The following is a 15,162-nucleotide window of genomic DNA, read 5'->3' as shown; positions in this document are numbered from 1 at the left end:
TACCGCACCTAACCTGAACCGTGTGTGGTCACTGCTGTGTTAGGATGCTTAACACATTATTGAACAACAACAACCACACAATAAACACATCGCATTCCACGATAAGTAATGATATATATATTTTTCCAGTGGATATAATGTTTAAGGCTATATATCACCATATACAGCTCTGGAAAAAAATAAGAGACCGCTGCAAAATGAGCAGTTTTTCCGGTTTTTGCTCTGTATTTATTAAAATGAACATTTTTGTTTCATTCTATAAAGTGCTGACAACATTTCTCTCAAATTTGAAATTAAAATATTGCCATTTAGAGCATTTATTGGCAGAAAATGACAACTGGTCAAAATAACAAAAAGGATGCAGTGTTTTCAAACCTCGAATAATGCAAAGAAAACATTTCTTAAACAACACAACACTAATATTTTAACTTAGGAAGAGTTTAGAAATCATTATTGGTGGGATAATCTCAATCTTTAATCACAGCAGTGGTTTTTTATAATCGAGAACCAAAATTTGTTAAAACTAAAGCGTACAAGATGAAACTAAACATAGGAACACGTGGGCGAATGGAATAGAAGCAACAACTAGCTCGGTGAATGAATACAGGAACATTTCTTCACCTTTTTTATAATCTTCCTTTATAATCTTCCTCATAAAATAAGATTTGGTTCAGGTGATCACCTGATCAGTGTCTCAGTAAGCAGAATGAGGAGGCTTGTGTTGGAATCGAACAAACACTGGAATGGACGTAGAGATGCTGATTTAAGAAACATTTGTGGGAGTGGTCTCTTAATTTTTTCCAGAGCTGTATATACATCCAGTTGGAAAATTAGGCCAACTTCAAAACAGTATATATAAACATTGCACTGCTTGAAAAGGAATGACTTCTAGGGCATCTGATAAATGACTTAATTTATCCCACTGGCTACTAGATTTGCGTGCATGAATGAAGAAAGTAGTTTGTTGTGTTGAGTCAGAGAAATGCCCTAGTTTCTCTGATGTCACCCAAGTCTGTGCTTGGCTGAATTCTGCAGAGGTTACAAGCCGCAAATATCTGGCGTAATTAATAATTAACTTAAGCAAAACTAAAGTGTCGCTGTTTTATCCCCCTCCACAGCATCCTGTTTGATTGTTGTGCTTCTTTCGAGCTATATGTCTCCAGGATGAGTCCGTGCGAGTCTGAACACTGATCGTATTTCAGCCGTGCGAGAACATCTCCAGAGCACTGAGCCTAATGGAAGTCACTTCTTCTTCTCCTCCTCCTCTTCTCCACGCGCTCCTCCATAATCTAAATCTTTAATACGCACCCCCTCCTCTAGCCGCCGTCCTCTCTTCTCTGGCCGTCCACTCTGACATTTCGTTGTAGGGCAACATTGTCTTCAGCTTCAGCATGAAGGCAGCTTTCCCTCTCACTGCGTCGCCTGAGAGGGCCTGCCTGCAGATACAATAGGGTGGATTGTCTCAAATTGTCGAGACAGCGGGGGTCAGAGCGCCGCTGACGTGCGCTTGCGGCGAGAGCATGAAAGCCAGAGCCTTTCCCACAATGCTGAAGTTACAAGATGTATTTTTGCACGAGTTGGAAAGTTATCCTAACAGGAGCTTTACAGTTTGCTTTTTGTGCTGGTTTGAGAATCACCTCTTCCTGTTAGAGATCAAATTCACTACAGTGGTGAATCAGTTTGCTGTTGGATGTTGCTGTTGTATCTTATTACTATATCTGTTTATATCGTAAATGTGACAAAGACCTCAATCTCAAAATATGTGCGTGCCTTCCTGGCTTTTACCACCAGTCATTTCTTGCAGCTGCTGCTGTTAGCGCCGGCCTTTGCTCACATCCACCAGGAGATTATAATACACACTGTGCTCTCCTTTTGTGATGACTGTGCTGTGAATGCCCTCTAGATTTGGGCCAGGCTTTGATGAGTCAGCCTCCCAGTGATCTCTTGTCACTGCCTCATCAGTCATGGGCATCATTACCAGGAAAATCCTGGAGACTGAAGTGCAGGCAGGTGTGCGTGTGTGTGCAGGGGCGCACACAGCTGTGCCCATTCTCAGCTCTCATTTATCTCTATCCGACGTCTATTTATTTTAGCTAGAGAGCTGGATGTGTGTGTGAAGGAGTGTTAAGCTATAGCTTTTCTGAAACTGGATCAGTAGTTAGTTAGTGCACAGGCAGAAATGTTTAAATGACTACTCAAATGACAAACTGTAAAAAAGTCCAGATAAATGAGTCAGGTTTTTATTTTTCTTCCAGCGAAGTGTTACGTGTTATTCAAGAGTGTTTGTGAAATATGATGCTGGTTCCTTATAGACCCCAGCAGTTCACTTTGTTGTTTTAGTTGGCCGACATTAGGAAATCGCATGTTGCGCTGTTTCGACATCAGTTCAGACTCTGATGCCAAGTTTTTAAGACTTGTTTTTTCCCCGGTTATTTTATATATGCACTGATCAGCCGCAGCATTAAAACCACTGACAGGTGAAGTAAATAACATTGACCAGCTTGTGACGATTCGATGTTCTGCTGGGAAAACTTTTGGACCTGGCATTCATTCATGTGGATGTTACTTAGACATGTAGCACCCACCTAGACCAGAGCAGGCACCCCCACCCCATAGCAATGACACTCCTTGATGGCAGCAGGATTCAGCCTGGCACAGATGCACGCACAAAAACTGTTTAACTGTTTAGGAACAACTAAAAACAAAACGTGATCTATAGAGGCCCCTCCCCTCAACTCATAGGACCCTAAGGCCAATCTGTTGCCACAAGACACCCTCAGAAAGGCCCATGTCCATTCTCTGATAAGTCACAACTGTTTTCGAGTGTAATATTGTGTAGGTCTCCCTTGTAAGTTAATAAATATATATAATACAAGGAAGTGCTGGCCCCATGTTAAAACACTGATACACATCAAGGTAGTGCACATGACCAAGTCAATCCTTCCACATTCTTCAGTCCTACACGCGGCCCTGAGTTGGGTGTGGTGGTTTCTAGCAGCAAACGCTTTCTACAGTTGTTGACGGTGCTCTCTCAAACACCTTTCTCTTGAATTCAACCTCAGAAGAAAGGAAACGCTAAGTCACTCCCGTGTCTGACAAACCTGTTGCAGGCAGTGAATCAAAGTGTAGAGTCTCCTCCCACTCTTTCTTATCAACGAACCAGAGCTCGCGAAGCACCTTTCGCACGATTAGTCGTCCATGACGTTGTTGTGCAGCGTTTGGGAAATATTTAAAAAATGTCTGGTAGTACCGGTAAAAAAAATAAATTTGAATGGGTTTTTGGTTTATTCTGATGACACACAAGAGACACAACAGAAGGTTGAGACACACACCCCTGACCACATCTTTTTACATCACGAAATTCATGTTGCTACATCAGTTCTGTAATAAAGCGTTGCAGTGTTGTCCTGCAGCTGTTGATTCAGCTTCGTTGTTAAAAATTAAAATATATTACACATCAGTGCGTTTGCATTTTTCTGGAAATTTTCCTTTTCTCGGAATAACGCCGTGGATGAGTAACTCTGGTTTATAGGGCCTCTGCCCACCATCACCATAAACCATACCCAGAAAATGTTATATGTAATTGTCACCCACTCAGTTGTAATCGTTAAATTTATAGCTCAAGATTCATTTTCATTAACTTTATTTGTGTTTTCTGTGTCTCCACAGAGGGAATCCCTCAGGTGTACTACTTCGGTCCTTGCGGGAAATACAACGCCATGGTGCTGGAGCTGCTTGGGCCTAGTCTAGAGGACCTGTTTGACCTCTGCGACCGCACCTTTTCCCTCAAGACCGTCCTCATGATAGCCATACAACTGGTGAGACTTGAAGGACGAGGAGGAGGAGGAGGAGGAGGAGAGCGGCAGGCGCATTGTACATTTAGAAAAGCTACCCAAAACAAAATCCAGTGAATCCATTTTTAGATTGAAAGGAAAGATGCCATCGGGGGTTTATTCTAGAGAGCAGGTTTAATATCCTCTGAGGCCACATCAACACTAATATACAGTATATTTGTTGTAGAAAACATGGATTTTGTTAGGTTTATGCCTAATGTCCACACTGCTCTGTTGTTTTGGGACTCCTAGAGAATGCATTTAAGAAAACTCTGCTGACCCCTGGGGAAGTTATTATGTGTCAAGAAAATAAGACTTTGGTGAACGATGATGCAGATAAGACCTATTCAGGAAGTGAGTTATCAGTCTCTTCATGTCCTGCCCTGATTCATCACGCCTGTGACCTCTGACCCCTTTCCAGAAGAAAACAAATCATCAGCCTTGACTAACAGTGATAATTTCAACATGGATAACAAACAACAAGGGCCACTGAGCATTTAAATTCAGGATTTTATCATAAGTCTTATCAAACTACTAGTTGTTATTGTCAGCCCTGCCTGCTTTTTTTGGCATTACCCCTCATTTAACAAAACGAAAATAACTGGCTAGTTGATCGATTCCAAGTTCACGTGCTAACTCTCAACTCGCCTCCGTTTGTCTAGATAACGCGGATGGAGTATGTGCACACCAAGAGTCTGATCTACAGAGATGTGAAGCCAGAGAACTTTCTCGTTGGGCGGCCAGGAAGCAAGAGGCAGCACACCATCCACATCATCGACTTTGGTCTGGCCAAAGAATACATAGACCCCGAGACCAAAAAACACATCCCCTACCGGGAGCACAAGAGTCTGACCGGGACGGCACGCTACATGAGCATTAACACGCACCTGGGAAAAGGTAAGGGAAGGTCTCAGGGGACTGGGGTGGTTAGCCTTTTAAACGTGCACGGACAAGCTTTGTTTAAAATTTCAATCAGATTAATGTCCTAAGTGGAAGTATCAGTTGGTGTAAGTGACGGTCTTCTATAAAATCACAAGATTAGAAAGTACTTCTGTTTATTCTGCTGTTTTTCCTCATGGAGAGCCAGCGTCTGTCCAAGTCTAACCAATCACCTCAGGTGGTGATTTCACTGATTAGTTGTTCCCTCTCCGCTCTAAGTGCAGAGTGCTAATCAGGGTTTGGGGTTGGAACGAAAAAGCACAAGCTGTTAGTTCTTCATGACTCTTGATTGGCCGCCCCTGCTCTAAGGCTCAATCAAGACCTTTTTTTATTCTGTAAATGGTCCATTTTAACTCCAGAACAACTGTGGTATTGTGGGATAATGTCGTCTCGTCTCATCAGTTTCCTGTTACTTCTGGTTATAAAACGAAGTCGCTCCTCACAGCTGGTTCTCGTCTCTCTCTCTCTCTCTTGTAACTCCAGAGCAAAGCAGAAGGGACGATCTGGAGGCGCTGGGTCACATGTTCATGTACTTCCTCCGGGGTAGCCTCCCCTGGCAGGGCCTAAAGGTACTGTGGTGTATTGTTTGATTTCATCCGCATGTTGGCACTTGCTGATATACATCAGACCCCTGTAATCCTCTTAATGCTTAGCATACCTTTCTCTCTGTTGCACTCCAAAGCACAGTATCTCTTTCATAACCATCATCCACAGAGAGCCTGGTGTTTACAACGGCGTCCACCTCTGACATTTCAAGGTCTCCCTAAAACGACGTGTCCATTTTATTAGTTGAACAATCTCAGACCAGAAAATGTTCACACCACCTAAACGCAAAAGTCTATATAGACCGCATGGAGTTCAGTGTTGTTTTCTGTGGTCACTTATGTTTTTTGTTAATCACCCAACACAATTAGTCGATTAATGTATTTTTAGTTTTGTTGTTTTATACATCTAATCTCTTATTTTCCTTAAATAATAGACAAAGCAGCCTCTATTAAACTTTTATTCAAAGATAATCGTACCAACACATTTAAGATGAACTCCATCAATGAAGAACACGTTTCAGTGATGACGCCATTCAACAAAAGTTAAGATTAATTCAATGTTGGCCTAATTAGGCACATACATGTTGCTTTTCTATATTGTAACGGGACTGATAGTAACTTGAAATGCAGCTGTGTTATTTATTTAACCCTAACCCCACTCAGATCGTGACGTTAATGGAAATCTATGCGTTATATGATCTATAATCTATGTGATCAGTAACAGACTTCATTAGTATCATCTCCTCTGGAAAGTCTTTGTCGACCACGAGCCAACATACTGACGCTGCTGTCTGTTGGTTTTGAGGTCGGTTGCACCGTTGGTGGTCTGTTTTTATTTTTAGCAAGCATACAACTTACTGGATCTCCGTTTAGTTAAACGCTTTTGATCTCTGGGTTTGGGTTTTTTTTTTTTCAGTATTGCTAGCTGCAGGAGCCGTAACATCTGGTAATACAGGCCATCGCGTCAACACAGTCCACGTCACCAAATATACGATGCTGCAGCCCTAATAATAACATAGCCACTCAACTATAAACCTCTATCAAATCAGTTGCGTTGTATATTAATCATCATTTGTTCACTTGATCCTGTGTTTAAAAAGCTTGTGGCATCATCAAGTTCAAACCTCGGCCTTTCTATCTCCCTGAACACAGTTTCACTTTAGTTTCTAACTACTTTAATCTCTTTAAATCTGTGTTTTATTACAAATACACAGTAAAGAGACATTTTCTTTATTATTTGTCCTGGCATCCCTTAACTCGCCCACTATAAAAGCCCAGCAGACAGTGGTAGATAACAGTATATGTGTTGCGCCTCTAGCTTGATTTCTGGTGGTGGAAAGCCATCTTCCACTTTTGCTTTTGAACAGTCGAGAGGAGGAAACAGACACAATGACAGGTGCCTGGAGGACGGGTTACAGCCGGCTACAGGAGTTTCTGGGAAATTTGAAGGCGGCCCAGTATCAAAGGTGTCCATAGAATAGACTGGAAGACAAGACACCTCATCTGAACAGTTGCTGTGTGGGTGGGAGCTCTCGGTTGAGGAATGCGAGGGATGTATAAATGTGGGGGATGTCGGGATGGTTCAGGCCAAAAGAAGCCCTCGCCAACACGCAGTATAAGAAATCAAAATACAATGGAGCGGTGGAGTATAGCAGTATACCAGGGTAGGGTGCTCACAACTGTTGATGAGAGGAAGAAACTTGTCTAGGTTAGACGTTTATGGACGTAGATTAAGTAGGAAGACGCGACCGAGGGCTGGAAAAAATGGACCGTGAATCGTATCGATAAGCCAAAGCAGACACTCTCTTTAATAGACCGCTGTATATATATATATGGGATATATTAAATAGAAATGCTTTTTAAATAAAATTAAAATAAAGAAAGAATAAAAAAAAGCATAACAATAACCCTAGGCCAGGTATCTTCATGTTGGTTGGTAGCGATATGTCTTTGTTTGTTTAGCTGCTTAGCGGGCCACACAAGCCAGCAGCATTTACTTAGTTCATTTAGATTGTAGGTTTAATCATCATATCACATGACTGTACGTTTGTTAAGGTTTCTCAGTTGGACAGGGCCTCTAAATGTGTTTTGCCTGGGATCTCGGCACAAGGGATTGTAACATACATCTGATCCTGTGTATTAACGAATGCTATTGATTAAATGTAAACAAAAAAGACAGAGCAAGAATAACAAAGCTTTTTTTTCTCTGCTTAGATATATATAAAGTACGTTGTTCCACAGTTGCGATAGAGACCATTCTCCCACTTCTCACTCTTTCTTTCGTAGGGAACAGCACACAACATGGTTTGTTTCAGGGCAGGAGGCTTGGACGTCTTTCTGATCCTGGGTTACAGTTTAACACAACAAACACGCTGCTCTCTATTGCTTTGTTGTAAACGGTGGAGAAAATTAGTCATGGTTCAACTTTTGTTTTTTGTTTTTTCGGGGTGGACTCTACAGGTGAAGTTGAGCGAGACTTGAGAGAAGCTCTCTTAGCGCAACCTAAACAATATCGAAACAAACGACCATCCTATATCTAGTATGAAACTATATCAGTATATATATTCAACGTTTGTTTTTGTGTTGTGTTGACGCAAGAGTACGAACTGTTGAGAAGTATTTCAGGGCTGTGCGGCAGGACCACAGCTTGGTTCAATTAATGCCTATAATTTGACATTGGTACCAAGAGATATCTCTGTTTTGTAGATATCATGTGTGGACTGACCCCTAATAAACATGTCTCCATAGCTTTGAGACTTGTATACCTTAATTGTTTGCATCAGCGTGTGGTGAAAGGGGCGAATGATGTGTGCCCCTTAATAAATCACCTGGTTGAGCCGGTGCTCCATCAGTCCTCAGTTCAACGCCCTTTGCTCTCTCTTGCCGCCTCTTTTCGCTGTAACCTATGAGACAAAGGCACAAAAAGCCAAATAACCTTAAATAGTTGTCCAGTAACGTGTTGCAGGTTCTTCTGTGGTCTAATAATGTAGCTAAACTTTACACCAACACAAGGCTCCAATGTGGTGCACGTCTATGTAATGACTCAAGAATGACTAACCAGAAAATTAGCATCTGTCTTCAACTCAAACCCCCGACATTTAAATATTACATATACTCATTTACAGCACGCCCACACAGCTTTATAGTTAAGTATAATAAGCTTTACTTCTTATTCCTCCCTCTCCAGGCCGACACTTTGAAGGAGAGGTATCAGAAAATTGGAGACACCAAACGAGCAACGCCGATCGAGGTGCTTTGTGAAAGCTTCCCCGGTCAGTAGAAACAACCCCGTTTACTTTTTTCTTTTTTTTAAATTTGAGTCGTCGCCTTGTTCTCGTTTGACAGTATGTCCTCTCGTTACAGAAGAGATGGCCACCTACCTGCGCTACGTGAGGAGGCTGGACTTCTTCGAGAAGCCTGATTACGATTACTTGAGGAAGCTCTTCACCGATCTGTTCGACAGGAATGGCTATGTCTTTGACTACGAGTATGACTGGGTCGGCAAAACACTCGTGAGTGCCCTCTTACCGAGTCCACTCGTCCACCCACTCGTCCTCCCGCTTTAAAGTCCCACACTTGAACAATCAAGTCTCTCTGCTGCTCTCGTTGTAATCATTTCTCACATCTGAAGCCCTCATTTGTTTGAATCTGTTTGCTTCATATTTTGTCACTGAGGTTTTCTTGTGCTCCTCACAGCCCACACCGATAGGCCCCATCCCTAGTGACACGCCCCTGCAGCCCAGCAGCAGAGACAAAGCACAACAGCAGACCAAAAACCAGGTAAGGTTATCAGCTTAAAGCGCAGCAAACACCACACCCAGTCCTCCCGACTTCACTCACGGACCGACCGACCAGCCAACCGACCGACCGACCGACCGACCCTGCCGTTCAAGTTCCCCTGCCAGGCTGCTCTTGTTGTTGTTGTGTCCAACTCTAAGCAACTTCCTGGAGAAAAATGGCTGCTGTTCAGTTCCGCCTCTCCTTCATTTCTGTTCCTGTCTGCAGTCTGACTGGTTGGCAGCAACGTCAGCTTTCCTCCGAACTCCTTATCAGACAAAAGAATAAAAAAAATATTAAATTACCAGACACCTACAGTCATGAGGGAGACTCTTCAGCTCCAGCTGTGAAAGAAAGTTTTTTTTTTGATTCTTCACACCTTGCCACTCTAAGCTCCAGTCATTGCATGCATGAGTTGAAAATGCAGACTGCATTGTTCACACCGGTAATGACAAGCTACGCGCTTAGTGTGTGACAAAGTGTAGACCATTTTTTTTTTATTATTTATTTTTATTTTTATTCCCCTTTTTAACGGCATGCCGTCCGAGCCTTGTTCAGTTTAAATAGACAGGACAATAATTCACAGGTTTTACTACATGAAATCCCTATAAAATATTTACGACAGACACAAATAATGGTACAAATCACGCTGTTGTACTTGATGAGCCTGACTCATCGCTTTTCCTGTAAAGAAGGGAGTGCATTGGATTTTATGATTGACTTATTACTGTGGACTCTAGCCTCTGTTTACTTTTTTTTTTTTCTTTTACTGCTCTCCGTTTGATTGGCTCGGCGACAACGTGCCACCTTTTAAACCTCCCGAAGCACCACCTTCTGTATCGTGACTAAAAAAAAAAACCTGTTAAAACAGGGAGCCTTATCAAAATCAAAGTACCCGTTATCTGTCTCTGTTGTTGCGGGTCGTATTTGTAGGTGTTTTATTTTTATGAGTACACGAGTGAGGAGCTGGAGTACAGTCTGTGTACTTGTACTGACTGTGCGGCGCTCGTTGAGGTGATCAAGGCTGTTTTCTTTTACTCCTGCATGACTTTTTTATTAGTGTGTTGACCTGTGCTTCATGTAAATTTTTGCTTCCCTCTACTCCTCTATTAACGTAGTTCGTCTTAACAAGCCTGCTTCTGCTTGGGAAATGTCTTCTATAATTTTTTTTTTGTTTCTTTTTTTTTTTATTTATTGTTTTATTCACTCTCCCCCCCCCCTCCTCCTCCTCCTCCTTCTTGTCACCCCTCCTTCCACACCTCTACCCCTCCTTCCGTCACATCCCTCACCCCTCACCCCTCACCTCTGACCCGTCACCACCCCCACCCTCCTCCCCTCACAACTTTCTCTCCCGCCCCCCCCCCCCCCTCCCCTTTCTCACGAACCACCTGCCCTCGAACCCTTTTTTTGCTCTTTGCGTCAAGTCGCCTGAGCCCAAAGGAAGCGAGTCTCAGCCCACTCCCGTGACCAATAAGGAGACTCTGGGGTCGCACCTCACAGCTGAGCGGCTGGGGGGCTCTGTTCAGGTACTGCTGCTGCTGCTGCTGCTGCTCTGTCGGCTAATGCATGAAGCCGCGTAGTTTTGTATGTGTCCGACAACCCCCCTTCCCCTCCACCCTCACCCCTCACCCTTCTCTCACTACTGCCTGCTTGTTAGGATCTCTGTCTTGACTCTGTGTGTTTGCATCAGACTGTTTAACTCCCTGTGTGTCGGTTGCTTTGTCTCCGTCTGTTTGCTTTCACCGCTGGATTCGTCTCATGTGCTTCTGCTCGTAGTAAAGGCCCCCGCAAAGATGACATCCAGCCGTACGCAAACCTCATGAAATACAAATTCTCCCGTCATTACAAAAAAACTGAATCCCCATAAGCATTATTAGATTAGAATTACTTTTAACTTCTTTACGTGTCTTCTGTATGTCAAAGGGCCCATTGTGTTTTCGCCTCACGTCAGAGGTCTCCACAGTAAATGTGGCGCACATACGCCACCCGGTGTCGGCTGATAGAACTGCAGCTTTTAAAGGACGGGGTTCACGTTTCTGTCTTAAAGTCTGTTCACATGCGAAATCAGATGCTGTTATTGATCCTCTTGGTCATACTGGTCGTCTGTTAATAAAATCTTTTATCTTTATTAACCTTAAATCAGTCAGAGTTAATTAAATCAAGTTGGTATCTTCTAAACTTCTTTTTTTTTCTGTTTAAATTAGGGCTGTTATGTTTAAAAGCAAATTAAAGACGCATTTTGTTTATATATGTGATATAAATGTATCTTAAATGTATGAAAGTTTTAAAACTCTTATCACATCTTATTGGTGGTGGAAAAAATACGCTTGATTAATGCTTTTATATGTTGTTACTACAAAAATACTGTTCAGGATATTCTCTAGAATAACCTGAAAGATGCTGCATGCTCATAAAATATGCTGCGTCCAGATTTAAAAAGTAGGAGGGGGGCTCTCTGTACCAGGTGTGTGCTTGGCCACCAAGTGGAAGCTCAGTTCACATTTGCAGAACGATTTGAAGCTGAACTTGACCCCTTTTTTCGTTATCCAGTTCTGATCAAGGAGGTTTGTGTCTGCTTTAAATCCACGATGTTACTGCTGCAACACCTCGTGATTTCTAAACCTACGAGTCGGCCCGAGGGTCAAATCACGAAACCTGTACGTTTAGTCTTCCCTCGTTTTTATTGCGTCAGCGTTGACAGCCCTGATTTAAAGTCTTTTTTTTTTTTTTCCTGCAGGTGTTTTAAAGCAACTCAAAGGGGGGGGATGCTAAACTTGGGAACTTAAATTATTTCTTAACAGCCAGAATGACCAGTAGGAATCATTACAGCCAACGAGCCGTTTCTCAGGGTCATGTGGACGTTTTGTTTTTTAAGCCAGAAACGAAAACATGAAAATGTCTGAACCCGTCCTTTAAACTTCTGTGAAGTTGCTTTAGTTGGCTCGTTTCCAGGGGGGGTTGATAACCGGACATAATCAAGGATGCATATGTTGTTTCATGTGAATTTCCGTCTCCACCCTGTAATCGGTGGCTCAGAGCGTCTGTATGTGAGCAGTTGTGGTGTCGTTCTCTTAACGGTGCAGGTGATGAGCTCGACGAACGGCGAGTTGAACACTGACGACCCCACGGCCGGACACTCCAACGCCCCCATCACGGCTCCCACCGAGGTCGAAGTGGCTGACGAACCCAAGTACGACAACGAAACACGCACAGAAAACATAAAAAAATATATATATATTTAGCTTTATACTGTCTACACTGATCAGCCACAACATTATGACCACTGATAGGAGAAGTAAATAACATTGATCATCTTGTGACAATTCAGTGTTCTGCTGGGAAACTTTTGGACCTGGCATTCATTGGTGTGGATGTTACTTAGACATGTAGCACCCACCTAGACCAGACCAGACACCCCCACCCCATAGCAATGACACTCCTTGAGAGACAGTTATGACACAGACACACACACAAAAACAGTTTAGGAACAACTCAAAAAAAACATGAAGAACAGCACAAGGTGTTGACCTGGCCTCCAAATTCACTAGATCCCAAACTGATCAAGTATCTGTGGGATGATCCACAGAGGCCCCTCCCCTCAAAGACCTCCACTAACATCATCCTGGTGCCACACACCACAGGACACCCTCAGAAGGCCCATGTCCATTCTCTGATGAGTCACAATGTTTTAGAGGCACAAGGGAGACCTACACAATATCATAATGTTATGCCAGATCGGGTTTATGTGTGTAATCTACATTATGACAACAAACTTTGATCATATAAACCCACTGCTAAATCTTTCTGCAAAGAAAAAAAAAAAGCAGAGGTTTCATTGGAGCTTAACGAATCTGGATCAGAACTGATTCGACTCTGAATCTAATCTAAACCGAGTTGTGTTTCTGTTTTCCTGCAGGTGCTGTTGTTTCTTCAAGAGGAGAAAGAGGAAAGCCCTCCAGAGGCACAAGTGAAAGAAGAGAACGCAGAGAACTTGAAACATTGTGGTCACTGTCAAGTTTTAAATGGAAGCAACTACACAGACTCCAACCTCCCACCCCGGCCCTTTACCTCCTTCCAGCTTCCTCCCCTCACCTCCTTACCCCTCTCACCTTTCCCTCAACCCCCACCCCTTATCACCATGAACCTCTTCCCCTCGCGCTCTCTCCTCCCTCGTTCTCGGCGCTCCCCCCTCCCCCCACCCCCCGGCTGCTGGCGAGCTAAAGGAATGTTGCGGTCCCACCGACTCCACAACAGACTCTTGATTCCTTTTTGCCGATGAAAAATAAACATACCTGCATTACAACGGGAAGTTGTGCGCGGGGGTGGCGGGGAGGGGGCTTGAGAAAAAGTTTAAAAAAAAAAAAAGCTGTAACAATGAAACTCGAATACCGTGGCGTGAATATGAAAAAAGATACTGTTTGAAACAGTTGTTGTATTCTAGATTCCATAAAGAACGTTGTATTGTTCGAACAGTCGGCTTTTGTTGATCAGGGGAAACCATTCGAGTGGTTCGAGTGAAAGAAAGAAATCTGCTCCTTAGGAAAATTGTTGATTTTTATTATTATTATTTTTCTTTGGTGTGTGTTCTGGGATCAAGGTAAAACAAAAAAAGGTGAACTATGCTGATGTTAAATCTGAGAGACACAGGAAGCATTTCATCTGTAAAACAGAATTTGGAGGATTTTTATGTATTTTCTTTTCTTTTCTTTTTTTTTTGTTTATTTTGTAAGTGAATCCTCAGTTTTCGAAGTCAAAACCCTGCATTGAAATCTTATTTTTATGTTGTAGTGTTCTGGAGTTCAATTCTTTCCTCACTCTGGCTTTTCTTTTCTTTTTTTTTTTGTCTGTCAACGTGGACTTTGTAGCACAGTCACTGGCCTCAGGTACTGTGGAAGAACGAGAGAAAAACAGATATTAAGCTCTCTTATTATTATTATATTATTATTATTATTATTATTGTTGCACTTTTGGGAAAAAAGAAGAAGAAGAAGAAAACGATTACAGTGGAAAAACTTTAGGTTTGAAATTAACAATTAAGAAAACAACTTTAATAAAGACTGATCTAGGAAGAGTCCTCACAACGCTTATATCTGAGTTATGGCTGAAAAATGTCTTCGATTTACATGGGGGGTAAAAAAAAGATAAAAAGATATGTCTTTTTATTTTTATTTTTTAATTTTGTTTCTTTACATCAAAAAAATAATTTACCAGGAAATCATAGTTTGTGCCTTTCTAAGTAAAATGTTTAAAGCTCAAGTGAGTGTCCCGCAATGACATTTTATCTAATATGACCCAAATGCTCAATGGATTACCGTGTGTGTGTGTTTGTGTGTTTGTGTGTGTGTGCGCCTGCAAATCTGGAAGTTGTGTACGCACGTGTGTGTTTGTGTAATTGACACATCCATCATTTATAAGCGGTGTATACATTACTATGACCCCCCCCCACACACAACCCTTCCTCACGTCTGCTGTGACACATCTGTACAGCTGTGGGGGTCTAGGTTTCGGAGACGGGTCGGGACGAGACGGGACCGACAAATCTGTTTCATTTCATCAGGACAGGCACGCAGCTCAGCGAGGTTTTAAAAAGGGACATCCTGTCTCTGAAAATGCTCGGCTGCTGTCTCTGATCAGAAGAAAAAAAAAATAATAATAATGATTTTTCCTTTTTTTTCTTCTCCAGTTCATTCCCTTTGATTCTTTATTTTATTTCCGCCTGCTGCTGCTGCTGCTCTGTTCAGGTTCAGGCGTGCCCCGTAGGTCACTGGCCTTGAATTTTAATATGTCGCCTCCTTTAACAGATTAAAAGAACAGTCAGAACTAAAGCTGGAACATCTCAAACTTTTTAAGTATCGGGGTCAAAAACAAAAAAACTATTTATCGTACGTTTCCCTTAATGCATCGTTCAACACAGTTCCTACTTTTAAACTCCAGTCTATCTATTCAACATTTCTATTGATCATTTTCACATCTCGCTTTATTTTATTTTATTTTTTTAACCTTTTGTCATGTGTAAAGTAAAATCTGGCTCCTTTAAAGACCCATTCTTGCCTCTCTGCCCTCCTGAT

The 15,162-nt window shown here is 42.3% G+C and overlaps 1 protein-coding gene across 3 annotated transcripts in view; it reads left to right on the top strand.

The window, feature by feature from the left end:
• csnk1g2b (casein kinase 1, gamma 2b) overlaps positions 1 to 14,350 on the top strand; it is a 39,552-nt gene extending 25,202 nt beyond the window's left edge. For 2 of the 3 annotated variants that reach the window (XM_084547536.1, XM_084547537.1), the window contains exons 4-11: positions 3,670 to 3,818; positions 4,496 to 4,730; positions 5,256 to 5,341; positions 8,505 to 8,589; positions 8,681 to 8,829; positions 9,014 to 9,097; positions 12,178 to 12,284; positions 13,011 to 14,350. In XM_084547536.1, the coding sequence (XP_084403662.1) occupies positions 3,670 to 3,818; positions 4,496 to 4,730; positions 5,256 to 5,341; positions 8,505 to 8,589; positions 8,681 to 8,829; positions 9,014 to 9,097; positions 12,178 to 12,284; positions 13,011 to 13,065 (950 nt within the window). In that variant the 3' untranslated portion in view covers positions 13,066 to 14,350. The remainder of the gene's footprint in view (positions 1 to 3,669; positions 3,819 to 4,495; positions 4,731 to 5,255; positions 5,342 to 8,504; positions 8,590 to 8,680; positions 8,830 to 9,013; positions 9,098 to 12,177; positions 12,285 to 13,010) is intronic. The other variant, XM_084547538.1, reaches the window with a different exon arrangement.
• Positions 14,351 to 15,162: the final 812 nt, after the last annotated feature.

The sequence above is a fragment of the Chelon labrosus genome, assembly GCF_963514085.1.
Source record: "Chelon labrosus genome assembly, chromosome: 7".
Classification (NCBI taxonomy): domain Eukaryota; kingdom Metazoa; phylum Chordata; class Actinopteri; order Mugiliformes; family Mugilidae; genus Chelon; species Chelon labrosus.
Note: the sequence above shows the minus strand (reverse complement) of the source record. Positions and strands in the feature narration are given on the sequence as shown.